General features: G+C 36.9%; 1 protein-coding gene across 1 annotated transcript in view; it reads left to right on the top strand.

Moving 5' to 3' along the window:
• IFIH1 (interferon induced with helicase C domain 1) overlaps positions 1-27457 on the top strand; it is a 99885-nt gene that overhangs the window by 11752 nt on the left and 60676 nt on the right. Inside the window, exons 2-3 of the mRNA XM_072612160.1 lie at positions 1535-1702; positions 10328-10489. Coding sequence (XP_072468261.1) covers positions 1535-1702; positions 10328-10489 — 330 coding nt within the window. The remainder of the gene's footprint in view (positions 1-1534; positions 1703-10327; positions 10490-27457) is intronic.

Raw genomic sequence — 27457 nt, 5'->3', positions numbered from 1 at the left:
TAGTATTTTGAGGCTCAATATGCATGAGTTCAGAGAGGACAAAAGAATCACAAATGTGATTGCTTTTTAAAATCAAATTAGCAGATTAATAGAATGAAAATTGGTAGGCTAGACTTTTAAAAATATATTAATTATAATTGTTTATTCTTATTAGAGAAATGCTTAATGTATATGATCTCTATCTGAGGGATTAAAAACTGATTAAAGGGAAGTATAAATGAAAGATGAGAATGTCGGGTTAAGAGAAGGTGTATAATCTGGTCATATTGAACACCTTTATCAACTATCACTTAAATCAGCAGATCGTAGTACATGTGGTATAAATACAAGGGAACAAGGAATTTACAGGGGTATCTTTGGGGACTCAGTAATATAGAAAAGAGATTTTAAAAGCATCACACTAGAAAATGATAAATGGTAGAAAAAACAAGTCATCTTTTACGTATTATTTAAGGGAATAGTTTAAGCTTGTAGATGATGTAGCAGATAGAGGACTGCTTTTGGAGTCAAGAAGACGTGAACTCTGTCTCAGACACTTAAAAACCGTGTGATTCTGGGCAAGTTATATAAGCTGTCTAAGCCTCATCTGTTTCTTCATCTGTAAAATGGGGATAATAATAGAACCTACCAGGGTGGTTGTCAGGACAAAATGAGATAGCATGTGTGAACCACTTTGCACACCTTAAAGCATTGTATAAAGCTAGCAATGACTGTCATATTTATTGAAATAGTAAGACTTTAAGTGGGTGTCAAGGAGCATGATTACATGGTATAATAGCCTTTTCTTTGCCCCCTTGCCCCAGATACTTATAAGAAATATAAGTATCTTAACTTTATACTAAATAAGATACTTAAAGAATTTGAGTGGTAATTGAGGGAAGGTTAAAGGCTGCCTATTACTGCCATGTTTTCACTGTCCTTTTTGGGATGCAGCATGATGCATCAGAAAACAAGGTAGATTTGAAGAGGAAAGACCTGAGTTCAAAGCTTGGTTCTGCTACTTATTACCCACCTGGACTTGGACAACTGAGCCTTAGTTGAGTTTACTGTAAAATAAGAGAGTTGAACTAGATGACTTCAAAGATGTCTTTTGTTTCTAAATCTTTGGCCATATTACAGTAAGTGGTTTGCAGAAATTATGCATTTTGTATATTTTATTGTTCATCTAATCATTTGTATTATAAAATTTTAATATTCTTAACTTTGAGCAAAATATGAACTGAGGAAATGTTCGTCTAAGTTATTTTAAAACGAGTGATGGTTTCCTTAATTTATTATACTTATTCATTCATTCATTTATTTAAAAAAGGAGCAACTCATGTTGCTCTATAAAGTTTGGAAACCATTGTTTTTTCTGGTTAGTGCTGTCACTTTGCTAGGTAAGAACATTCCTGGTTTCTTTGCCCTAATCTGAGCCTTTATTTATACTTTTGACTAATTACAAACTTTTTTTCTGGTAATTATTAACATCATTTTAGATTAGTTAAAGAGTTTTAGGTTCTTTAATTCTACTTTTCTTTTTTGAACTAGGTAGCTCATCTTGATGAAAATCATGGTAATGAAAGTGCTGTCAGGGAACTGCTGAGCAGAATAGTGCAAAAAGAAGATTGGTTTTCTAAATTTCTAAGTATTCTTCGTGAAGCTGAATATTTTCAACTTGCTGAAGACCTCACAGGCATCGATTTCGTGGAAGACAATGAAGGTTATTTCTTTTTTTTTTCTTTAGAGGTCAAATGAAAGCAAATTTTGATACCTTGCCAAAACATTACACATTTAATGAAATTAGTGTTCACCTAATACTAAGCATCTAAGATATTAGAAGAGTGTCTTTGAGGGCTGGAAGAATTTTATCACAACTTAACCTCCCAAGGTCTCGACTTCATCTTTTAAATGAAGGAACTAGATAAGATAACCTCTAGGCAAGATACTGTGGGGGAGGATATTGTTGCCAGTTATACAAAATTGTCATTATACTTTATGCATATATACATTATACAAAACCAAACTAAAAAACAAAACCAAAAAATATATAGTACAACATGAAATATTATAAATATATACATAGAATAGAATAAGTGTTACAAAATACAATATAACTATAATACAATATAAAATATTTTTATTTATTTTCAAAAAATTTTTACCTTAGAGGAAGAAAAGTAGATGATAGTCTGAGTGAACAGATAAGTTGGTTTGGAAATGACTCCTGCATTAAAGGTTTCTGCATGAGTTCTCTCCACAGAGAGAAGAACTTCCAGAGCAGGTGTTGTGAGTAAAACCTTTGTCACACATATTTCTTACATGAATTACAGTATTGTTATTATGGCCTAATTTGCACCTTTCATGGATCCTGTGTGTTTTTGCGAGAAGGAGTGAAACAAGTTTTAGGAGAATGTTTTCTATTAACTGTCTTTAGCATGTTATCATGTTATCTGAGCATGAGCAGCTGCTCTCTGGGGACGCAAAGGGCCAATTCGAGCAGAAGTTGGGGAATGTTGCTATTTTCTTCTAGTTTTCGCCATTCCTCCTTCTCCCTCTCTCCTTTTTTCCCCCTTCACCTCTCCCTCCTCTTCTCTTTCATCTCTCCTTTCTCTCCTCATTTTTTACTGAACAACAGTAGTTCCTCAGTTCATGAAGATCACCTCAACTTCTAATTCTTTACCACACAAAAAATTATTACAAATATTTTTGTACAAATGCATCCTTTTCCTTTGCTCTGTAATTGGTTCAAAGGCTTTGCACATTTTAATAGCTCTTAGGGCATAATTTCAAACAACTTTCCAGAGTGACTGGACAAGTTCATTACTCCACCAGCAATGCACTGATGTACTTGCCCCTCAAGCATCTGTCAGTTTCCTTTTTTTCTGACAACATTGCCAATCTGATAGGTGTAAGATAGAATCTCAGAGTTGTTTTTAATTTATATTTCTCTAATTATTAGTGATTTAGAGCATTTTTATATGTCTGTTGATAGATTGAATTTCTTTCTCTGAAAAATGTGTCTCCATATCCTTTGACCATTTATCAGTTGGGAAATGGTTCTTAGTCTTATAAACGTGGAGTCAGTTTCCTGTATTAGAGTTACTAGATTATTTGAAGAGAGAGGTAACAGTAAGAACTAGGATGATCAGGAAAGACTGAGGTTTACACATGATTTAATCTTAAAGCTGGGGATTCTGAGAATGAAGAAACAGTGCATTCAAGGCCTGGGAAGATGGCTTCTAAAAGTTCCTAGCCTATGCAGGGGTACAGAGGCAGAAAAGACTAATTTGATTAGGAAACAGAGGGCATAAAGAGGAATAGTATGAAATAAACTTTCAAAGGTAGGTTGGAATAGGATTAGAAAGGGTACATCAAACTGAGGAGTTTGCATTTTATCCTAGAAGCCATCCACAAGCAATCCCCACATTATGAGGCACATATGAAAACCGGGTTTATTACAAGATAAAGAACATGCGTATCGAACCCAAAGAGTTCCCAGTCCTTAGAGAAGTTTGCATATTTATGACCCTACTACTAACGGAGGTGGAAAACAGGAAGGGTGTGGCGTGGGAGGAGACAGGTGCAGTGAAGGTCTGAACCACTCCCATCAAGGAGGAGCAGGCAAAAGTCACATCCTTTCCTTTTGGGAACTGCTAGACTGTGAAGATAGAAGAGTCTGCTTACCTGCAAAGGACTCCAGCTGAAGAAGCATTTTCCTAGCCTGGTATAGATGGGCTGGTGCCTGTTTTTGTCTCCCAAGGACATGCAGGAAATCTAGCTTGGGAGACAAATAACAAATTATGTCAGCTGGGGGTAAGGGAGGGCTTTGTCCTTGATACATTTAGGGCCTCCTGCATGCTGTGGATCTAGTGTTTTTGGAAACTTGGCCACTCATAAAGGACAAGTTCAGGGGACCCCTTAACAACTTGTAACAAAGCAATAGGAAATCCGTGATATTTTTTGATCAGAAGAGTGAGATAGTCAGATTTATGGCTTGGGAAGTTTATTTTGACAGCTATGTGGAGGATGGATTGAAGAGATGGAGGACACAAGGCAGTGATAACAATTAAGAAGCAGTTGCAATAGTCCGGGTAAGAGTTATTGAGCCCCTGATCTCAGATTTGAGCCATTTGGGTAAAGAGGATGAGACAGGAACTAAATATACCATTGAGCTGGAATGAACAAGTCTTGGAGACATTTTGAATATTGGGGATGAGGAAGATGGAAGAGAAGAAAATCATTTGAGGTTTAAAACTAGACTGACTGACTAGAGAAACAGTAGTGTTTTCAACAAAAATAAGAAAATTTGAAGGAAAGAAGTTATGGTCTGGACATGTTGGGTTTAAAATGCCTAAGGGACATCAAAGATGAAATTCCAGCTCTGGAAAGAAATTGGGACTGAATATATAGATAAGTTAAATGCATAGCAGTGATAAATGAAACCATGGGAACTGATGAAATCAGCCAGTGAGAGGAAAAGAGAAAACTCAGAACAGAGCTGTATGGTTCCATCCCAGTTTAAGGGGCACAATGTGTATGATAAAACAACAAAGGAGATTGAGAAGTAGACAAACAGGAATGAAGAGAGCTAGGAAAGTGTAGAAGTATAAAAATTCAGGAAGAAGAGTCATCATTAGGAAGGGGTTGTTAACAGTGTCATCTTATATGTCAAGAAGGATATGGACTAAGAGAAGGTTTTGGATTTTGTTTTGCCAATTTATGGATCATTAGTTACTAGACTGAGAAAATTCATTTGCACAGGGAGGCAAGAAACCTTATAGCACAGAGTTGAGAAATAAATGGGAAATTCCTGCTCCCCTCCAAAAAAGGAAAATGACAAATTTTGGAGGGCCTGCCAGAAAATAGGCACATGATTGGTTTGGAACTATTGTCCCACAATTTTTAAATGACACATGCCTTTGATTCTAGCAATACAACTACTAAACCTAAATGCCAAGGAGTCAAAAAAAAATAGGAAAAGAACTCATATGTACAACAATATGTATAGCAGTTCTGATGTGGTAAAAAAACTCTGGAAATTAAAGGAGTACCCATCAATTGGGGGAAAGGCTGAATAAATTGTACTATGTAAATATAATGGAATACTATCATGTTGTAAGAAATGAAGAAAGATGATTTCAGAGAAACCTAGAAAGACTTGGATGGACTTATGTGGAGTGAAGTGAGCAGAACCAGAACAGTTTATACTATATATAAACATTGTAAATAATAAATTATTTTGAAAGACTGAAAAAAATCTAATCAATTTAATTATCAATCATGATTTCAGGGGATCAACAGAAAGATAATGGACTACTAAGTCAAATGAGACACATTTTAGCACATGGCCAATACAGGAAATTTGTTTTGCTTGGCTATGTTTATTTGTTACAATAATTTTCTTTCTTTTTCTTTTGAGAAGAGTAGGTGGCAGGGAGAGGAAAAAATGTCTAGTAACAAAAAAAAGTGAGTTAGAGGAGATAAAGGAGAGATACAAATGCAGGTTACTTTTCCTCAAAGAAATTTATGAGAAAATACTGAGTAGACATAGCTACCCTGAATGGGGACCCAGCTAGCTGGGTAACTCACCTCCTCCTCCTCTGTTTCCCCTTCCCTTTCCTTCTCTCCAAATGAGGGTAAATTTGGATAGGCACCTGTTTAAGGGCTGTCTTCTGTACCCTCCTGGCTTGAGAGTGATTATCAATAGTAACTGTTGCTGTTTCCCTCCCAGCCTGATATCTTCATTTTACTTTGCCTCATTTAAAGGGGCCACCCCCTGGCTACTTCTTAAACAAGGCTATTTAATGAATGGGTGTTACCTCACCCTAAGTGAATACCTGAATAGACCTATAGATCTATACTTGTAGAAGAAGTTCTCATGCTGGAGGTTATAGAGAAGGAGAATATCTTTCTCCCATTGTATTTACCATAAGGGTAAAATCATACTAGAAGTAAATTTAAGTACATGGTGAAAATAATAGATGACATTTGTATAGTGCTTCATCAATTTAAAAAACTCTGTAAATGTATTATCATATTCTGTCCTCATAAAAATCCTATTAGGTAGACAGAGAAAGCTATTATCCACAGTTTACAAGTGAAGAAATGGGTTCATTAAAGGGAAGTGACTTTGCCACAGTCTTATAAATGCTACATGGCAGAGCTGTGCCTCAAACTTGGGCTTTCTTACTACTTACTACTTTCTTAGACTACTTCTAGAAGTATTCATGGCCCATCTCAATATTTTTTTTGTCTAATATGTTTACATTTTAGAAATATAAACAAAAATTTTACTGAATTTATCTTGTAGAAACAGTATTATGTAATCACACAAACTAACAAAGGTATGTAGTAATATTTGTATTATAGATAAGTAATATGGGTGAAAATTGATAATTCGCTTTGCTTTTGAACTTTTCCTCATGTGATCTTCTGTACTCTTTGATTATGTAAATATCAATGTGATAGTATATATAAATGTGTATACATAAATTATATATATGTATGTGTAATTCCATAATTTTATCAGTCTTATGGAGACAGAGTACAGCTTCCCCACATTTCCATGAATTAGCAGTGAAATAATAAATAATCACTGAGTAGTCATCAATTTTATGGTGATATTCCACTATAAAGTTAGCTACGTTGATCCTTGGACAATACAAGAAGCCTTACCATCTTGGTAAGACTTACCAGAGCTAGAGGTTTGCCATAGCCTTTAAGAACAAGAGGTTATTCCATGCCATAATGAGATACTGGTATAAAACATTAATGAAGGATGTCCCTGTTTAAAAATATAACTACTGTTTCTTATATACTTTGATGGATGTATGCTTTGATATACATGCTCACTTCAACAGTGTAGGTAGCAGCCCGCAACTTCACATACTTTTTGCATCCTGTCTATTTCCTTTTCTAAATCTTTCACAGAGGGACCACCCAATATGTTGGGAAATAGTTCTTCAGATCACTTAACATTGCACATATATCATTAGGTCACATAAGCTTTCCTTTAAGTATTCCTGGATCTTGCTACATGACTCTCCTCATTTTCCATTATACATCTTTCTTTTGCAAATCTTCTTTTGTACAGTTTTTTTGTTGGTTAAATGTTGCAACCTACTCATGCCAACCATAGATCTCTCCATTATCCTTTGAGTGACCAGCAACTTTAATTCTTTGGAGACTGTGGCAGTTTATAACCTCTCCTAACAGTGGGGATGCTCCAAGGATCTGTCCTGGACCTTCTCCATTTACATTCTTTCTCTTGATGACCTCATCACCTACTGTAGTTTTAATTATTCTCCCTATTCAGGTAACTCACAGATGTGAGTTGCTACTCTCTCTCCTAGTCTCCATTACTGCATCACTAACTGACTAGAGGGAAAACACACACACACACGCACGCACGCACGCACGCACGCACGCACGCACATATACACCCCCAAAGTTAAGACTGGGTCTTCCATCTCACCCAGGTGGGAAATTCAAGGGCCATTCCAAGACCCAGGACCACCACAGAACCAGAACTATTTGCCCCTCCTTAAGCAACCCAGACACCTAATTAATATCGCAGCTCACAGCTCAAAAGATCAACTAGCCTCTGCTTTTCTGGTTGAACATTTCTAACTGGATATCCTTAGGACAGCTTAAACTCATTTTGATCCTCTTGTCTTCAGTTGATGTTGTGTTGATGGCGTCAAACAAAATTCATTATCTTTCACACCCAAACCTACCCTCTACCTAATTTCCCTGCTTCTGTTGAAGGCATCACTATTCTTGCATTTTGCCAGGTTTGTAATCTTAGTTACCTTTGACCCTTCCTTCTCTCTCACTCAGTATATCTAATTACTCTATAAATCTTGCCATTTTTATATACGTAATCTCTCTCTGTCTGTTCATTCTTTCTATTCATATGGCCATCGAGTTAGTTCAGGTCCTTATTACTTCTTTCCTGGTCTGTGTATTATAGTAACATTCAGATTGGCCTTCCTGTCTCAAGTCTACCTCTACTCCAATGCATTATTTATAGTTATTAGAGTGATTTTCTTTAAATCTAGATCCAATCATATTACTCTCATAATCAATCAGTTCCAGTGGTTCTTTATTACCTGTTGGATAAAATACAAACTGCTGTTTAGCTTTTAAAACACTTTCTCACTTGACTTCATTCTATCTTTCTGACCTCATTAAATATACATCCCTTCCCACTCAATAAGGTCCAGACAAACTTGTCTTTTTTGTTCCTCCATCTCCTTCTCAGTGACTGCACTGGCTGGCCCCCATGGCTGAAATGTACTTCCTCCTAATCCCGTCTAGCTGAATCCCTGTAATCCATCAAGACTCAACTCAAACACAACGTCCTACCAGAAAAACCTTTCTGGAGTCCTCCCAATTGTTAGCACCCCCTCTCCCTAGCTTCTTTGTATTTATCTTGAATTCAACTACCTTTAATTTGTGGTCTTTATTTTGTATTCTATCTCCCCCAAGAGGTTATAAGCTCCTTGGGAGGAGTGACTCTAACTCAGTGCCTGGTTGACTAAGCACATAGTAGGTACCTAGTAAATGTTTATTGATTTATTGAAGAGTGTCTTTAAGATAGTATTTTGTTCTGTTGAAACTAATGCTCTTTTACAGTAAATAATAAATATCAGGGCTTGCTTTATCTGTTCTTCAGTGAATTGTAGGAAGAGGGAATCTGCTGTAGATTAATATGTGAAAAAGCCTGATTTCCATTCTTTTTTCTTATAACTATCATACCTTCATCATGGATGTCCTTGATACACATGTAGATTATTCTCAAACATGTGGATTGGCAGTTATTGATATTTTTTGGTCATCTTCTTGGGGGGATAATAATAAGGTCTTTTTTGGTAAACTTTTGGAATTCTCTCCTATATTCTTTGAGAATTTACTTCCCCAACATTTTCAGAATTATGCTGCTTCTAGCACAGCACAACTCTTTTTTAGCTTGGCCAGCCTCCTCTTCCCATTTCTGTTTTCTTTAATGGGATTCTACTTCCTCAATTAGGATCCCGTGCTACTGAAATGAATGTTAGAATTAAAATATGGTAACTCAGTTAACTTGTATTGTAGATTCTTTTCTTAAAGAAACTACTCATGATGCATAGGCATGAGAATTCTTTATGTTCTATAAGCCTTTTGCTTCTTGTTTCTCACCCCTGAACCATGTTTCCCAGGATTTTTTGCTGTTCTCTCTTACGCCTGCATTGCCATTGAAGCTAACTGAGCATAAAAGTAGATGTTAACTATATGTGGAATTTTTTGTAGAATGTCTCTGGCTTATTTTCTATAAAGATACTAATGTACAAGTTGTAATTATTTTAATGGTGCTCTTTTTGCAAATATCTGTTGTGAACACTGAAATATAAGATGACAAAATGTCCCATGAAATGGGACATAAAATAAAACCAACTTTGTTGCAGCTCTTTTATTTGTCTCTACAAAAAATTCGAGGAAGCCATCCTTCCACTCAACTGGAATGTACTTTTGGCTTCTAGTGTCATTGGTAATGAAAATGTCAATATTTATAATCAAGTTTCTCTAGTACTATGTCAACTTGTTGGTCCCTGGACAAGATCTCAGATTTAGAGTACCAGGACATTAAATATAATCCAGAAAATGGCATAGTATTTAGCACTCTTTGCCCCAGTTTAGCCCCAGTCTTCCCTGATTGCTGTTTAAGTGGAAATGGGCCACACAGGATTGAGGGCCATTTTGTATTTTTCATTGTTTCATAAAATGTAGTGTCCAAAGAAATGCAGCAGGGAACAGAACCCAGAACTTAAATAATTTAGAAGTTTGTTAAGTTGTCCAAATAGAGAGGAGAGCCAAAAAAGTGTGCCCCTCCTCCAAATCTGTGAGTTACAAGTAATAAGTTATATAGAATTCAAACAAAGGAACAAGGAAACAGTACCAGCATGGGGGCAGTTTCCAGATAAGATACATAGGTTCCTTGAGATGTATAGCAAGGGGAAACTCTTCACATTCCATCCTTCATGGATTTCTAGACAGTATAATCTATGTCCTGAGTTTTACATTAAATAAATCTAGTCTCTAGGAAACAGGTCTGGTTTCTCAGCCACGTAGGGTTCAAACGAAACCAAGTTTTACCAAGTTTATTCTCTCCCCAAGCAATTTGATATATATACTGTTTCCAATCAAAGATTCTTGATTGATTCAATCAAAGGCAATACTCAGTCAAAAGCACTTGATTGGCTAAAACTCAAACCAGAAGAGCAGCAAAAGAAAGAATCCTACTTTGCTTTTTGTTACATTTGTCTTGAAATATCATTTGTATTTTAATATTTTTTCTCAAAAACAGATATTAAAGAGAATGGAATTGAGAAATTATCCCCAGAGGATGGTCATGTCATTGAAAAGACCCTTATTTCTTTATCGGATCAACAAGAGCAGGAAAATGATAGCCTAGCTGTTGAAAGCGATGAATTGGAATCCTCTTTTGCAGACTCTTCTGTGGTTTCAGGTAACAGAGTCGTATTTAATATTATGAACGCTTCACAGAGTCTAATCTTACACAGTGAGTAATAACTATCTTACTAGGTATAAAGGAAATACAGAAGTAATCAAAAAAAGGCAACTCATTTTGGCATACATGTTTTTCTGAGCGTTAAAAAACTTAAAATCATAATTTAAAGCACAAATAAGCCAGAAACACTTTGGAATAGCTGAAACCAGATTAAAATGTAATTGGGAAATATTTTTAAAAATAAATAAAAATACAGGGGAACATAGTGTTAATATGTGGCATTTTAAGTCAGTGTATGACCTGCAGGGGTCCTTATGTATAATTCAGTGCCCCCTGCCCCTTCTTTCTGTTTGATTTTGACTCCACTGCTTTAAGGAGTGAAGCAAACTTTCTTTTCTCTGGTCAATAATATGTATATCTTATTTACGTTATTAAAACAAACTATGGGGCATTCAAAAAGATTTTAAAGCTATTTCACTTAAACCATTCATGGTAATTTTAGGTGTAAAGAAAAATAGCAATTGTGAAGTTGCCTATAACACTAATTTGTGTGGTATTTTAAAATTTACAATTCATTATTGATGAATAATTCATTCATTTGATGACTCAAATAAAATGACTTTTTATTCATTTGAAATAACATTTTAAAAACTATTACAACATCTCATATTGTGCATGGCATCTTACCCAGTACAATATATTTTGGGGGAGGACATTCTTAGCAGATAATCACATATTTGTGTTATATCATTTATAATTGATCATTAAAAAAACCACTAAAAACTATATAAAGGTCAGGTCTTCATAACTAAAAGAGAATTAGAATGGAATGTTAGTTATTAATTAGACCTAAAATTATAGTTGACTTGATTGATTGAAATTATATGATATCTACATACCAATAGTGCAGTGAGCTGAATTTGAAACTAATTGACCAAACTCAGAGAATAATCATTAACATGTCAATGTCAACTTGGAGGAAGAAGAATGACTCAGGAATGATGAAGGGCTCTTCAGCATTGTTATCAGTCATTTGAATGAAAGCATAGATAGCATGTTGTCATCCTTATCAGATCTGCAAATGACATTTATAACTCATGAAATAACAACTTGGGCAGCTACAGTGATTCAGTAGGTAGAGCACTGGGCTTGGAATCAGGAAGACTCATCTTTATGAGTTCAAATCCACTTAGCAGCTGTGTGACCCTGGGCCAGTCACTTTGCTCTGTTTGTCTTAGTTCCTCATCCATAAGATGGAGAAAGAAATGGTAAACTTTTAAAAGAATCCCCTGGTATGGGGTCTCAAAGAGTGGGACAAGACTGAAATGCAACAAGAGAGCTTAGGATCCAAGGAGATGTGGGCAGGCTAGAATAGGACTAAATTTAATGGGGATGAGTAGGATCAGTAGGATAAAATACTTGTGTTCCTATAAAAGTTATTGTTATTTGTCCTTGTTTTTCAAGACCAGTGATGTCACAGGCTGATGTCTTAACTCATGCCTGAATTGGACGTAAGTGAGGTAGAACTAATGCTTTTTATTCCTGACTCATCAAAGTCCGGTGGCAAGACAAAAATTAAGATGTCTGGCAATGACCCAGGATACAGTGGGATACCTTGGTGTATTTGACATCTGACCAAACTCTAAGCACTACCCGGTGCCTGCTTCAGCCTCCTTTATGGTCATTGGACCAAATTGTTCTCATCCACTCATTCTATCAGGGGAAGTCTTCACATACTTGGGGTAGACACCCCCCTAATTCACTGACAAGTTTGAGGCCAGTTGGTTACCCTCACCCTGGTTTAGCTTGTCTGTCAAGATGGTTTTTATCAGTGTGGCTACTGTGCATACTACACCTTCTTTGAGTCACAGGTGAGAGAGTTGGGTGATAGATGGACACCAAAGGCAGATGAGCAGCCCTGAAAAAGAGTTGACAGTCCTCACACAGAGGTGCTAATCCTACCTAAACACCCCATACACCCTCCCCTGCACAAGTACAGGGTCGGGGAGGTGTGACTAGATAACATCTTCTCTGAAAAAAAAATTGTGGGAGGAAGAATAGTTAAAAACAAGTCACAAGTGTGTCATGGCAGCCAAAATTGCTAGTACAAGGCTACATTTAGGCTTATATTATATTGGTCTATGTTAAGAAGGCAGGAAGCAAGCTAGCAAAGTGCCTTCTATGTGCTAGGCTTTATAAATATTTCATTTGCTTCTCACAACAATGCTACAGGGTAGGTGCTATTATTATCCCCATTTTACAGCTCAGCTCTGGGCATTTTCTCTGACTGTCCCCTATGCCTGGAATGTTCTCCCTCCTCCTCTCTAGCTATTGGCTTTCCTGTCTTCCTTTAAGTCCCTACTAAACCCTCTTAATTCCAGTGCTTTCCCTCTTTTGTTTACTATTTACCCTGGATATAGTTTGCTTTCTGTAGTATGTATTTGTTTGCGTGGTGTCTCCCCCATTGGGTTATAAGCTCCTTGAGGCAGGAATTATTTTTTGCCTCTTTTTTGTATCCCCAGTGCTTAGAACATAGAAGGTGTTGAATAAATGTTTATTGAATGGAAAACAGAAGTTAAATGACTTGTCCAAAGTCATATGACTAATAAGCATCTGACACTAGATTTGAATTCAGGTCCTCTTGATTCCAAGCTCAATGCTCTATCTTCTGTACCACCTATCTGCCCTAGCCAATGTCCAGAATAAAGCAAGTCAGCATCCCTATTGTACATATTCTGCCATGGTCAGATCACATTGTGAGTATTTTGTTCTATTTTAAGAGTGATGTTTTAGAAAGTACAATTATAGTCCAGACTGTATGCCAGAGAAGGCTGTTAGGATGATGAAATGATTAGAGATCATGTCACCTGAGTAGTGCTTTAAAGGAATGGTTGAATGTATAACAGGGAAGGCAAAGGCTTTCAGGGAGGGAGAGGGAAGATGGCAGCTATCTTCAGGTATGTAAAGGGTGTTATGAAAGCCCGAAGAATAAATCTCGTTCTTTTTAGCAGAGTAGAAGTTGCAGAGAAGTAGTTTTTTATATTTAAAGGGGGGAAAAATCTTTGTATAACCAAGGAGATAATAGCTGAAACTAGTATATATAATTGTAAGATTTGCAAAGTACTTTACATTCATATCTCCTTTGAGTCACAAATAACTCTGTGAGATAAATATGGCAAATGGTTCCATTTTACAGATCAGAAAATTGAGCTCAGTAAGTCAGCTAGCATTTATTAAGTGCTTATTATGTGCCAGACTTGCCCATGGTCATTGAATTAGTACCGTTTGTGGTCTAGAAGAGTTTCTTAAAATGTAAAAGAAAATTGACCAATACTGCCTTCCTCCCAACTCTCCCTGATTGACTACATTTAGCAGTACTTTATGGAGATAAATTGCCCAAGCACAAATATATTCCAAATCCAGAAGATTAGTGAAGGGGATTATTTTCAGATTGACCAATGCCTTGGGAGGACTGGTTCAGAGGATGCTGCCTATTGGGCCTCCAGTAGCTAGCTATGCAGTCACCTGTGGCATCAGATCAGCTCCTACAAGTGCACTGGCACTGGTTTCTCATCTTGCCCCTTTCACACTTGTCTCTCTCTGTTCGAACATGTTCCTTCAGTTTTCCTTGCTTCTCAGTAGTGCTGGGGTGGTATTTGGTAGGTAAGTAAGATTTTATGTATTACTAATGCTCTCAGAAGTAAGCTTCAAGATCTTTAAGCATTGGAATTGGTTGATTAGGTGAAGGAGAGAGAAGGAAGGGAGGAGGAAGTCTGATACAACCCATACTTGACTACAGGTTTATTAAGTCCTGTTTCATAACCTTGGTTGGACTCTGAAATATTTATCTATAAATTTCTCAGAGCCCAGAGGCTAGTCTTCTATAGAGATAGTTATAATTCAATAAAGAAAGGACTTCAAGGCTCAGGAATAGCATTTTAATAAAATGTATATAGTTGCCATTTATTTTTCTCATGGTCTGAATTTCTGACTTAACTCTGATCTCTTCCAAGCCTGTCTCAATGTACTATAGATATTGTATACAAATTAATATTCATCTACTCTGTGCTTTTATTCTTTACTTCATATATTAGTGTGTTTTACGTATATGAGATGTATCACTGGGTCTCCTCTGGGGGCTAGCATAAGCCTTATAATAGTCACGTAATTGTTGTTTCAAAGATAGAATTCTAATTCAGGTTTTCTTGACAATGCATCCAGCATTTTATGCACTCCATCTGGTAGTAGTGTCTCCTTTACTGAAGGTCTTAAATCAAATACTGGATAGCCATTTGTCGGTGATATTATAGAAGTTATTTGTGTCCAGATATGAACTAAACTAGGTGACCTCTGAAATCTCTGGGATTTATCTTGTTTGTTCTTCATTCTCAAAGAGGACTTTGATATCCGGAAAGTGATGCCATTAACTTGCAAGTGAATCGGATTTAAGTGAGGGAGGGCTGTGCAAAGTCACCAGCCTCACCCTCTCCTCCAGGGAGCAGATCTAGAGATCTGGACAAATGGAGATGGACCCCTTGATTTATCTAGCCTTTTCTTGATTAGGGAGGAGGAATTACCTTTGTTCCTTTAACTTTTGCATAACCAACTGTTTTTATAAGATACACCCTTTATATTTAACAAGAAGTAATAACAAAGGAAAAGAAAAGGATATTTAACTTTAGGCCACTTTGGACATTATAATCTTCAAAGGCGAGACTAAACAGTAGTGAAGGGAATTGGGATTTGTATCTTTGTGTCAACATGTTATTTAAGGACAAGGGCAGAATTCTATAGTCTTTATATCTCGACGAAGTCCTTCATATTGATCTCCCTGTAAATAAGGGTGAGACATAATAAAAAACCAGAGGTTTTACATCCAGGGCTTGAAGGAGTTGTATGAGTTTGAGTTTGTCAGTTTTTTGAACCAACTTGTTAAAACTTCTAAAAAGTCAAAATCAGAGCACTAGATGTGACAGACTTAGAGAACATTGTTTCCTGAGGTCCCAGGCATGGTTCATGATCTGGTACTAAGAATCATTCAAGGAGATAATGAATACCTTTAATAAAAATATATACAAATACCCCTAGGTAAAAGGTATTCCCAAGGCAGTTTGTTAAAGTAAAGACTGTTGTTAAGGAAATTGAAAACTATTGGCAGGAAGGTTTCCTGAGGTCTCAAGGGGCTGGGGGGTGGGGGGTGTCTGTGTCTGTGTGTGAATGTTAACTCATATCTCCCCAGCTCTACCAATATCCTGGCCCACAATATTCCACCTTTTTACTCCTACCTACCAATAATATAGGGGACCAGGATCACAAACCTCAGTTTTTAAGCACCAGAACCCACCCTCTTATCCTGGCCCACATTCTACCACATACAACCCTCCCTTATTTCCAAGACTGCAGATGGCCAGGTGAGCCTCTGCCAGCTGTTGTGGGCAGGCCTTAGCCAACTAAGCATACCAGCAATAAGGGTTGGATTCATTTTGCTATTTTGATGGTGCCCCCTCAGCATTACTATAAAAATGAAGAATGAGCTGAGTGGGAAGCTTATGTTCATTATCTTGGCCACCTTTGTTATTGGCAGCCTGGGGTTAGAGGGTGGAGTATTGTTAACGAGGATACTGGTGGAACTGGGCAGGTGTGGGATAACCCCACACACTCCCACAACACCAACAGGGACAATTTTGAATGGAAAAGCAAATCTGGAGTAGTTTGAATTTAACCCCATAGTACTGATTTATGACCCAACTTTGGGCCCTTTGGACAAGAAGAATTTGTAGAAGTGATTTGTAGGACTTTTGTGGGGAGCATCTGAAACCTCAGAGAACCCACTTGTCAACTACCTTTAATCTCCTTTCAGGGTTCTTTGATTTGCCTTTATTTTCATGAACTGCTTTTGGAACTTCTATTACCTAGGAGTATTTGTATAGATTTTTTCTTAAGTTAAAGGACTGATTATTTGAACTATCAGATTTAATAGCAACAATACTAGTTAATAACAAATAAATAAATAATAGAGTATTCTTATAGGGTTTTCAGGTTTGCAAAGGACTTTATATGTGTTTTCTCATTTGATCCTGACAACATTACTTCAACAGAAACTGTTATTATCCCCATTTTATAGATTCCCCCTAGTCCTAGATGTTGAACCATGACCAGGATGCATGAAGAGAGCTTGCTGACAGTCAAATTTATAAATAAGTATATAGTTAGATAAATAATCAGGTATAGTTTGCAGAGATAGAGGGAAGAAGGAAATGAGCATTTACGTAGCACCTACCATTTGCCAGGTACTGTGCCAAGTACTTTTTACAAACACGATCCCATTCCATCCTCACCACCCTGGGAAGTGCTATTATTGTATGTATTTTGTAGTTGAGGAAATTGAGAGCAACAGAGGTTGTGACTTCCCATAGTCATGTGGCTAATAAGTGTCTGAGGCTGGATTTCAACTCAGTCTTCCTGACTCCAGGCCCAGCAGTCTGTTTACTCTGCCACTAGCAGATATAAAAAAAAAAAAATAGTCAAATGATATCTTCCAGAATTAAAATTTCTTTTGAAAAAATTTCAAATTCTTTTTAAAAAATTCATTTGCTCTTATCTGTTTTTCTTTCTGTATGACCTTGGTCAACTGAATGAAAACCAAAAAAATAAAATTAACCAAATGCTTTTTAAAAAGAATTTTTATTGGTTCCTTTTATTTTTTTGTACAGCAGTTATTTCTCAATATACCCCTCTCCCATGGAACACTTGCTTATAGCAAAGAAAATCACTTAAGCAAAAGCAACTGACAGTGACTGTGATGATCTAGTATTCAGTCTTCTTACAGTCCGCTACCTTGATCAAAGTGTTGAGGAGTTATCATCTAGAATTGAGGTTGGTCACTGCAGTTAATCAGTTTGATAGCCTTTTAGTATTTTTTTTTATTACATCATTTTAGTCATTGTGTTTACCATTCTCCTGGTTGTGCTTTCCTTGCTATATTAGTACAGTTCCTTAGAGGTTATGTGATTGTCATGAAAGAGACAATTAGGAGGTTATATGATTTTACCATGCATCTGAATTCAATGAATGGCAGTGTATGGAGTCCTATCTATAGCGTGCTCCTGATTCACCTGTTTACTAACCTGTTAAAAAAAAGAAAGAAATTAGATTGACCAACCTCTTCTTGATGAAGCCATGTTGGCTCTTAGTCATCACTTAGTCTTAGTCATCAACATTTTCTAAATGTTCATAAGCCATCCCTTTAATAACAAATCTTAGAATAATCCAGTGAATCAGCATCAAGCTCAGTAGTATATTTTATTTTCCAAACTTCACCATCTTCCCTTTTTTGAAAATTAGCCCAGAATTTGTCCACCTCTAGGCCTACAAGTACCCTTCCTATTTATTCTCCTTAGTTTTTCAAAGATTTTTAATCAGTGGCTTGGAAATAACATCTACCATTTCTTCATTTTCTGAGTAATTGGAGGATCCCATCCAATCCAGAGTGACTCTGGTCATTCTAAATGTAAAGTATCTTGGGGATGTTTGGATTGAGTTCAATTATATATCCAAAGCAAAGGTAAATTCCGGCTTTTTTCTAGAGCAGATGCAAAGTATGCCTGCTTATGGTGTATATTTGGTCCATTTGCCTTGTGATTTAGCATGGCTGTACCAGAGTTGATTTCGTTGGAGGAAAATAAAACACATGCGAACACATTCACAAACACAAACCCTCTAAAGGAATTGAAAATTTTGTTGTTGTACAGTACTATATTTAATAGTGCCAAATTTACTTAATATAACTAGGCCTTTAGTATTATTTGGCAAACCTTTTGTCTTCGAGATTTTTGTTGTAGCATTTTTGCTGCAGGAAGTTTTGCCTCTGTAAAAATTCTTAGAATTGAACAATCAGAAGTAATTAATAGTTCATGACATATAATGCTTAAGGGTTTACAAAACATTTTCCCCATGAAACTCATGTGAAGTAGGCAATGGAAGTATTTTTATCTTTATTTTCAGATAAAGAAGCTGAGGCTTAGAGAAATTAAGTGACTTACCCATAGGTACACAACTGATTAGTGACAGAGCCTGGATTCAAACCCATGTCTGAATTCCAAAGCCCCACTACACCATGCTAAAGGTCTCCCAGAATCTTTACTGTGCATTGTTGCCTGCTTATTGCCTTAGGTATTTTCTCAATACTGAATAAGCCTCATTTTAGATTCTAATGTATTTTATGAAGATTTCACGAACAGTAAAAGCAAAGTAGCATAAAAAAAAAAAACTTGTTACTCAAGCTGCACTCATTCTGTAAGTAGACAGAAGACCTCAGTTTTTAGAATCATCAATCTGGCATATTTACATGTGCTAAATTCACTTGCAGAAAGACAAAACTGGGGTTGGCAAAAATTTTAAAAATGACCTGCAATTTCAGATTTAGGACTATCTAATATTTATTTTTTAACCCATTTAAAAATCTTAACACATACTTATCTTTGTGAATTCATCCATTTAAGATCAAGTTCTCATTACATGCAGGCATTGTGCTAGTGTTGTACTGGATGTATTAAGTGTAAATGTGAACTGTTATTTGGAATTTTAATACTAAGGTTGGCAATGTAGTTCAAAAGTCTCTAATGGTTTGCACATCATCTAGTCGATAAACATTTATTAAAGACCTATTACGTGTTAGGTACTGTAGTTAACGCTAAGGATACAAAAAAAAAAGACAAAAGATAGCCCCTGCTCTTAAGGAGCTCACAATTTAATAGGGAAGACAATATGCAAATAGCTATGTATAAACAAGCTATGTATGAGATAAATTGGAAATAATCAAGAGAGCAAAGGCACTAGAATTAAGGAGGAATCAGGAAAGCCCTGCTATAGAAAGTAGGATTTTAGCTGAAATTCGAAGCCAGTGAAGCCAGGAGATATAGATGAGGATGGGGAATATTCCAGGTATGGGGATGGGGGTGGATAGCCAGTGAAAATACCTGGAGTCAGGAGATGGAGTAACTTGTCTAAGGAAAAACAAGGAGGCCAGTGTTACTTGAGCATGGATTATGTGGAGAGGACTAAAATGTAAAAAAAAAAAAAAAAAAAAGGCTGAAAAGGCCAGAAGGGACCAGAGTATAAAAAAACTTTAAAAGCCAAACAGAAGATTTCTTATTAGATTCTGGAAGTGATAGAGAGTCACTGGAATCTATTGAGTAGGAGTGTGATATGATCAAACCTGTGTTTTAGGAAGATCAGTTTGACAGCTGAGTGAAGGACGAACTAGCTGACCCATCGGCTGGCTACTACAACAGCCCAGGCTTGAGGGTCTGCAACAGGGTGGTGGCAGTATCAGAGGAGGGAAAGGGGCATATTCAAGAAATGTTGCAAAGGTGAAATTGACAAACCTTACCAACAAAGGAGTCAAGGATGACAAGAGAGTTGTGAGACTGAAGGGGTGGGAGAATGATGGTGCCATTAACAGTAAGAGGAAAGTTAGGAGTGGAGGGTTTGATGGGGAAACATGATGAGCTCAACTTTGGACATGTGCAATTTGGGGATGTTCTGTAGAACATTCAGTTCGAGATGTCCAATATACAGTTAGCAATGTGCAACTGGAGGTCAAAAGAGAGGTTAGGGCACATGTTGGAATTTTTTCCCCCGTATATCTGGCCAGAGAATCCAAAGAAATTTTTAAAGAAAGTGAACCTTTCCCCTCAGAAATCGTAGCAGGAAGTATACAATAATTGATATTTTTTTAAAATTCCTTATCACCTTCAGAGGAGACTCAAGAGGACTCATCTATAATTTCTATGTTGCTAATGATTATTAAAAACCAACATTTATATAGTGCTATACAGACTGAAAAGTGCTTTACCCGTGTCATTTCTTTTGAACCTCACAGCAGCCTTGTAAGGAAAGCGATAATGATATGATCATATCCATTTTACAGATGAGAAAACTGAGATGCAGAGAAATTACATTTATCCATGAGAGTTGGGATTTGATATAGGTCTTATTGTCTCTAAGGTCAAATCTCTACCTAGTATGCTACCTCTCCTGAAGGGAGCAGAAAAAAAATTAAAAGGTTTACAAAGCATGCTTCTTATAATAATGCTGTGAGGTAGGTCCTACTGGTAATATTTTCCCCTTCTTACAGATGAGGAAACTGAGGCTCAGGTTAAATAACTTAACCTGTAGCCGCATTGTTTTAGAGGCATGTTCTGCACTTGAGGCTTTCTAGCTCCACTATGTGCTATGCCACACAAACTCTGTACCAGGATATTTAAAAATAAGTAGTCATTTGTTTCAATAAATTTAAGATCTGTATATCTAAGAACTGATAAGTGCCACTTAAATTTATTGAAACAAATAACTATTTATTTTTAAATATCTTTTTTTGTGACTTGCTTTTGGAGCAATTAATGTAGCTTATTTAAAAAAGTTTTTGTCTCTGGATGTTATTTATGGTTGCTCTAGGAATCTAGTTCCTCGCTGTAACAGATACCCTGCATTTTCCACCAGAGGGTGCTTTTGCATTTATAAAGACACATGGCGAAACTCCATTGTAACTGCCTTATAATTCAGCAGTGATAGAAAGTTTAGTTTTTGTATATGAGAGTGGTATGTGTGAATGCCTAGTGCGCATGCATCTGAATACGTGTATCTATTTTGATTTATATATTCTTTCACGTGAAGATTTTTAAATTCCACCCCAGCTAATGAGCTCACCAACCTGCTTGTTTTCAGACTTCACTACCTTCTTTTTCATATTTCCCCATATGTTCCATTCCTAAGGTTTATCTGGTGACATTATGTTCTGGGAGTTATCATAGATATATTTTGCAAAGAGTAGATCGTGTTCTGTAGGAGGAGTTTAAAAATTGACCTTTATGGAAATACCTTCCCCCTCCCCCATCTGTTGTAGCATTTTCCCTTGCATTTTTTATATATCAAAGTCCAATCTTGGGTCTGGTCTGTGTTTATTTCTGGATAAATCTCCCCTATCCCTTCCAAACCAAATTTCTTTCTCATCCAGCCATAGAAATCATCACCTAGTGTACCAACTCCTCACTTCTTCCCCCACCCTCACCTTACCCAGAAAATGTGAACAGCATTGCCTCATGAACTGCCAAAAATCAGGAACAGCATTGAAGGGTAGCCCCTTAAATCCCAGGAGCTGTTCTCCACTGGCTTGCTAAGCCTCCCACACACTTAGTACATTATGACTTGTGTTATAGTTATTTGTGTACATGCCTTTTCCTTCTACTAGATTATAAGCTCCTTGAGGTCAAATCCTTCAGGTTTTCCATTTTAAATTTCAATTATCTAGTATTGTGTACTCACTGTACATGGTAGCTCTTAAGAAATGTTATTTGAATTGAATTCAGTTGAATTTTAATGTGCTTCATATCCTACAGGAAAAGGTTAGTGTTTCGTTTAAAATTTTATTTCATGGCCAACTTTGAAATGATCAGTTTAGGGAGTATAGCTTTAAAATTTAAGTTATAAACTGAAGATTTAAAGGTAAAATTAGTGCAAGGAAGTTGCATCATTTGAATACTTAAATACCAAATTAATGTAGATATATTCCATAACTTTTTACATATTTAACTTCCTAATAAAAATTTGTAAATGGAGGATTACATTTCTCATAAGATCATAGATTCAGAGCTGGAAAACACCTTAGAAGTAATCCATTCAAAATCTCATTATTTTATAGATAAGAAAATTGAAACCTAAAGAACTTAAGTGACTTACTTACTTGTCCAACATCACTGTGCTATCAAAACTGCTTGAAAAAGGATTTGAACATAGGTTCCCTCAGCCAACTTTCAAAGCTTAATCTCCCCACATCTCATCTGTTGGGCAAAGAAAGCATTCTGACTCACTCTCTCCTACCATGTACCCTCATTCCTAATGATTGTTCAATCTCTCCAAAATGTCTTCTGATCTGTCACATACCCACAATACCTTGTGATGATAGGTACTTAATAACTAAGTGAAGCAATGAATGAATGTGCCTAAGTCGTCCTCTTCTTCCTGTAGAAGTCAATGGGACTGGTCATTTTTACTATGTGGATGTGGGTGTTCATATTTTTTTAATTTCACGATTTAAGTGTACAATAGCTAAGCAAAATGCTGTGCTAGTTACTGGGTATACAAATACCAAAAAAAAAAAAAAAAAAAAAAAAAAAAAGGCGGGCTTTGCCCTAAGGGCACTGATCTCCTACTGAGATAATACAGCATATTAAAAGTTAAGTATATACTTGAGATAGGATGAACACTAAGAATTAAGAGGATCTGAAAAACCACATCAGCTTGAAAGAAACCTAGGAATTCCAAGAAGTATTGAGGAAGGAGTATATTCCAGGCCTTGGAGACAAACTGCAGTGGCAAGGAGGTAAAAGTGGAGTGCCCAGTGTGGGGAAAAGCAAAGCAACCCGTTTGGCTGGAATATGGTGTGTGTGAAGGTGAATATCATGCAGTTGGATTGAGTTGGTCTGTCTCTTTTTTTGGGGGGCTCCTCTTCTTTCTCCATCTTCTTAATATGGGTATCTTCCAAATTTCTGTCCTATAACCTTTCTTTTTCCTTGTTTATAGTGTCTCCTTTTGTGATTTTATTTAGTGCCTGGCTTCAGCTATCAGTGCTGTGGATGACTCTCTCAACTCTTTATCTCCAGCCCTGGCTTCTCCCCAGAGTCCTGAATTTTTAGTTTCCTGTTGACACTTCTCACTCATGTCCTAAAGTCACCAGTTTCCCATTCTCAAATCCAAATCTGTTCCTCCTAATTCTCCTCTTCCTTGAAATCATATTGGACTCCTTTTTTTTCTTCTCCCCAATTTCCCCGTCCCCATTCAGTCAAATATCTCAAGATTGTGGCTTTTACCCTCACAGCATTTTACACGTCCATCCCTATCTTTCTTCTCACATTGTTTCTGCTTTAGTTCCAGCCCTCTTTACCTTTAGGACTATAAACATTCATTACCATTTACTGAGTGCCTACTGTATGCAAAGTATTATGCTAAGCACTGAGGTAGGTAACAAATGGTCTAGAAAGAGAAGATGACACACACAGAGATAAAAAAAATACAATATGCAAGTATAATTTGGAATAGAATATAATAAGAGTACAGAACTGGATAAAGCACTGTGTAACATTGGAGGAAGGAAAGACTATTTCTGTTAGAGTTCTGGAAAGGATTCCTGAAGGAGGCAGGAAATTCAGAATGAGTAGGTTTTCAAGAAGCAGAGCATTCTAGGCAAAGGGAAAAGTATGAACAAAGGCACAGATATGGGAAATCACTGAGCATGTACATGGCACAAAATGTAGTATAATTTGGGTAGAACATAGCACACATGGAAGGAACAGTGTAAGATGAGTTTGGAGACAACAGGGTTTGGGAGGGCCTTGAATTCTAGGCTAAAGATCTTAGGCTGTGTTTGATAGATAACTGGAAACTATTGAAGGGTGAAGGGTTCTATAGAATGATCAGACATGGCGATGGTTTGAAGGCTATGTTAGAGGAAAGAGAAATTGGAGGCAAGGAGAATACTTAGTCATGTAGGTAGTAATGAGAGGTTTGTGCCTGTCTAGAACTGAGGAGATGTTGGAGAGAAATATTATAGGGTAAGATGGATAGTAACTCAAAATGAAATAGAGGCAGGATGTGAAAGAGAAAAGGAGTGATGAGTTTTGGACACCCAATTGAGTAGGTAGTAAAATCATCAAAAGAAGTGGATGGGTCATTACTAGGAAGCACTTATGAGGATAAGATACTCACACTGAATTTAAAGCTGCCTCTGGGATATCTACTTGGAGCTCCCCAGTAGGTGCAAATGTGAATAGGTAATGTGAGGAAGAGGCCTACCTTGATGTACATACAGATCCCCATAGTTTCTTGTTTCTTGTTTTCTCTTTCTGGTTTTTCAACACTCCAAAAAATCTTCCACTACTTCCAGAGCATTAATTCTGTGCTTTAAAAAATAAAAAATAAATTTAAAAAATTTCAAAATTATGATGACTTGTCACTGGACAAAATAAAATCCAAACCCCCTCAAGCAGGAGATACTCAAGACCTGTCACAATCTGTCTCTAGCCTCCTTTTACATACTCAGTGCCCTGGCTGAGCTAACTCACTTCTCCATCAACTCACCCTGCTCTCTTCTGCCTTCCCTGTCCTTCCCTTTAGACTTTGAGCTCCTTGAGAGCAGGGACTGACTTTAACCTTTCTTTGTATCCCCAGTATTTAGTGTAGTGCCTGGCACATCGTAGGCTCCGAATAAATGCTAGTTGACTGGTCCACTATTCTTGGGAGATCTTTACTTCATCTGTAATATGAGTGAATTGTACTAGGTGATCTCTAGGGTCACTTTTTGCTCTGAATCGATTATTTCCTGATCCTTTTCAGTCCCTCCACCTCCCCTTACCTACCAGTTTCTTCCCTTTGAAACACCATCAAGAGACAACTCATGTGGCTTCCTCCTTGAAATCTTACCCAATATCTCAGCTAGAAGTGTTCTCTCTCCACTTTAATTTCTTGTGAGACTTTGTACTTCCCCTATGCATTTACTGCATGTTCCTTTGTGCTTTAATTATTTTGATTTCCTTATCTCCACTACTGCAGTGCTTTTCATCTTTGTTTCAACCCTGAGACCTAGCACAGGGCCTTTACTCATAATACATACTTGATAATTTTTTTTTAAAAATTGAGTTGGATCCAGGAGAGAATGTGGGAGGTGGGTGGAGGACACTTTTCTCTCTTCTGTACTCAGGGAACACATGCTCCCCTGGAATAGAGAGGGGAAATGTAAAAGACCAAAGTGTATATTTGTGTGTGTGTGTGTGTGTGTGTGTGTGTGTGTGTGTGTGTGTGTGTGTGTAGGTACATGTACATGTCCTCTAAAATAAATTTAAGCATGTTTGTCAGAAAAATCAGGGGTTTTTTTCAAAAAGAAATTTTATACTATTAAAAATGGCCAGATTTCACATATACCAGTATAGGTTAAAAGGGCAAATCTTATGCCTGTGGTCATACCCTAAGGTGTGAGGGTCCACCCTAGACAGTGAATGGCACCAGTATGGAGACAAGTGTGTCTGACGAGGTGTTGACTCAGGACATTAAGAGTGGACCAACCATCAGAATTTGATGGAAAATCAAGTTCTCTAAAAATGTGGAAATGGAATTTTTAGGGCTGTAGTTCAGTTCTGTAACCTAAAGTGGAGTTGGGGCTTGAGTTGATCTTGTGTAGCGGTCATTTTGATCTACTCATTTGCTGTATTTATTTATTTATACAATGCAAACTTGTGGTTTGGGGAAAAGGGAGTTAGGGAGGTAAGAAAAAAACTGGGGAAAGGAAAAGAGGAAAGAAAGAAAAGAGTATATGTGTGTGTGGGGGGGGTGTCCTATGAATAACATGATGTTCTAATTCAAAAGACTTGAGGAGAATTCATTGGCAGGCACAACATAAAAATGAAATTTGAGAATTTCCTGCTTAATACAGAGTATCTGGCCTTTATTATAACAAATATATGCAGTACATGATTACCAATTTATTGTCATTTTATTTTTGTGCAGCAGAGGGCACACTTCACATTGAGATAAATTTAAAATTAATTCATGCCAAAAAGTGCGTATGTTTGTGTATGCGTGTCTGTCTGTCTGTGTGCATGTGTGTGCTCAGGACGCATGTGTGTTAACTTTGGCATTTAAAAACTTTATGTACTACACTACATTTTACTTTGGGTCTCTAATTGGCTTAATACTTCAATATGGTATTTTAAGCTATTACTAAATCACACATTGAATTTGTCAGTTGTCATTAATGTGTATTTTTTATGAGTATAAACTGATTAGGTTGATTTGTGTGTATGCCTTGTAGAATGAGTCTTTCTTCTTTATAGCTATGCACATATGTGTAATATAACTTATTATTTTGATAAAGTATCACAGAAATTCTTATTACTTCAGTTTAATTTCTGTTATTTCAGTACCGTGAGAAACAGCATGGAGTGAGTGGATAGAGAAGTTGATCTTGGAATCCAGACTGTATGGGTTCAGGTTTAAGCATAATTGACTGTGTGTGTGACCCTAGGAATGTCACTGACTTGCTATAGACAACTTGATAATAAATAAAATTGATAAATATTTTAAACATTGATAAAGAGCACTTGCTGATTTGCATTGAAAGGATGAGTTCCTTTGACAATGAAGTAACAGATTTGAATTTTTAAAAATTTGATAGAACATGACCTGTGCTAAGCTACATTTTAAAAAACTAATACAAATTGATGCTATTTTCCAGTTCAGGGGTGAGGTGAGGCCACAGGTTCCCCTCCCCTGTTCTAGTCTTTTCATATATTACTTTGTGCTTTCCAGGAGAAACTGTACTTAGTTATGAAAATATATAAAAGAACTTTGAATGTGTATTCTGTTTGTTTGCCAAGCAGTTTTTCCCCAATCTTTTGTTAACAAATAATTCCTCACAAGCATGTAGGGATACTAAACTGTGCTTTGTAAACATGAACACTTAGCAAGATGAAAATGGCAAATAGAGAATCATTGGATTGATCCAAATTAACTATTTCTTCTTAAAAGCAGTTGGGGAGGGGGTTTAAAACCGTATTAATAAATAATTCTGTGGTACCATGTGTGTGTTCGTCCTTTGTCGCCAAAGAAGACCATGCCATCAGAGAAATAATGACATGACTTGCACTTGACTTTTGTTTTGAGTGAGGGAGGGCTGTGCAGGTCACCAGCCTCACTTCTCCAGAGCCATCTGAATCCAGTGACCAGATATTCATCAGGATAACTGGAGATGACCCAGGAGGAGGCAGTTAGGGTTAAGTGACTTGCCCAAGGTCACACAGCTAGTGAGTGTCAAGTGTCTGAGGTGAGATTTGAACTCAGGTCCTCCTGACTCCTGCACTGGTGCTCTATCCACTGCTGCACCTAGCTGCCCAGTGGTACCATGTAGCAATCTAG

Source organism: Notamacropus eugenii, chromosome 5 (assembly GCF_028372415.1).
Source record: "Notamacropus eugenii isolate mMacEug1 chromosome 5, mMacEug1.pri_v2, whole genome shotgun sequence".
In the NCBI taxonomy this organism is placed as follows: Eukaryota; Metazoa; Chordata; class Mammalia; order Diprotodontia; family Macropodidae; genus Notamacropus; species Notamacropus eugenii.
The sequence above is the reverse complement of the archived record's forward strand: the minus strand, read 5'-3'. Positions and strand labels throughout refer to the sequence as shown.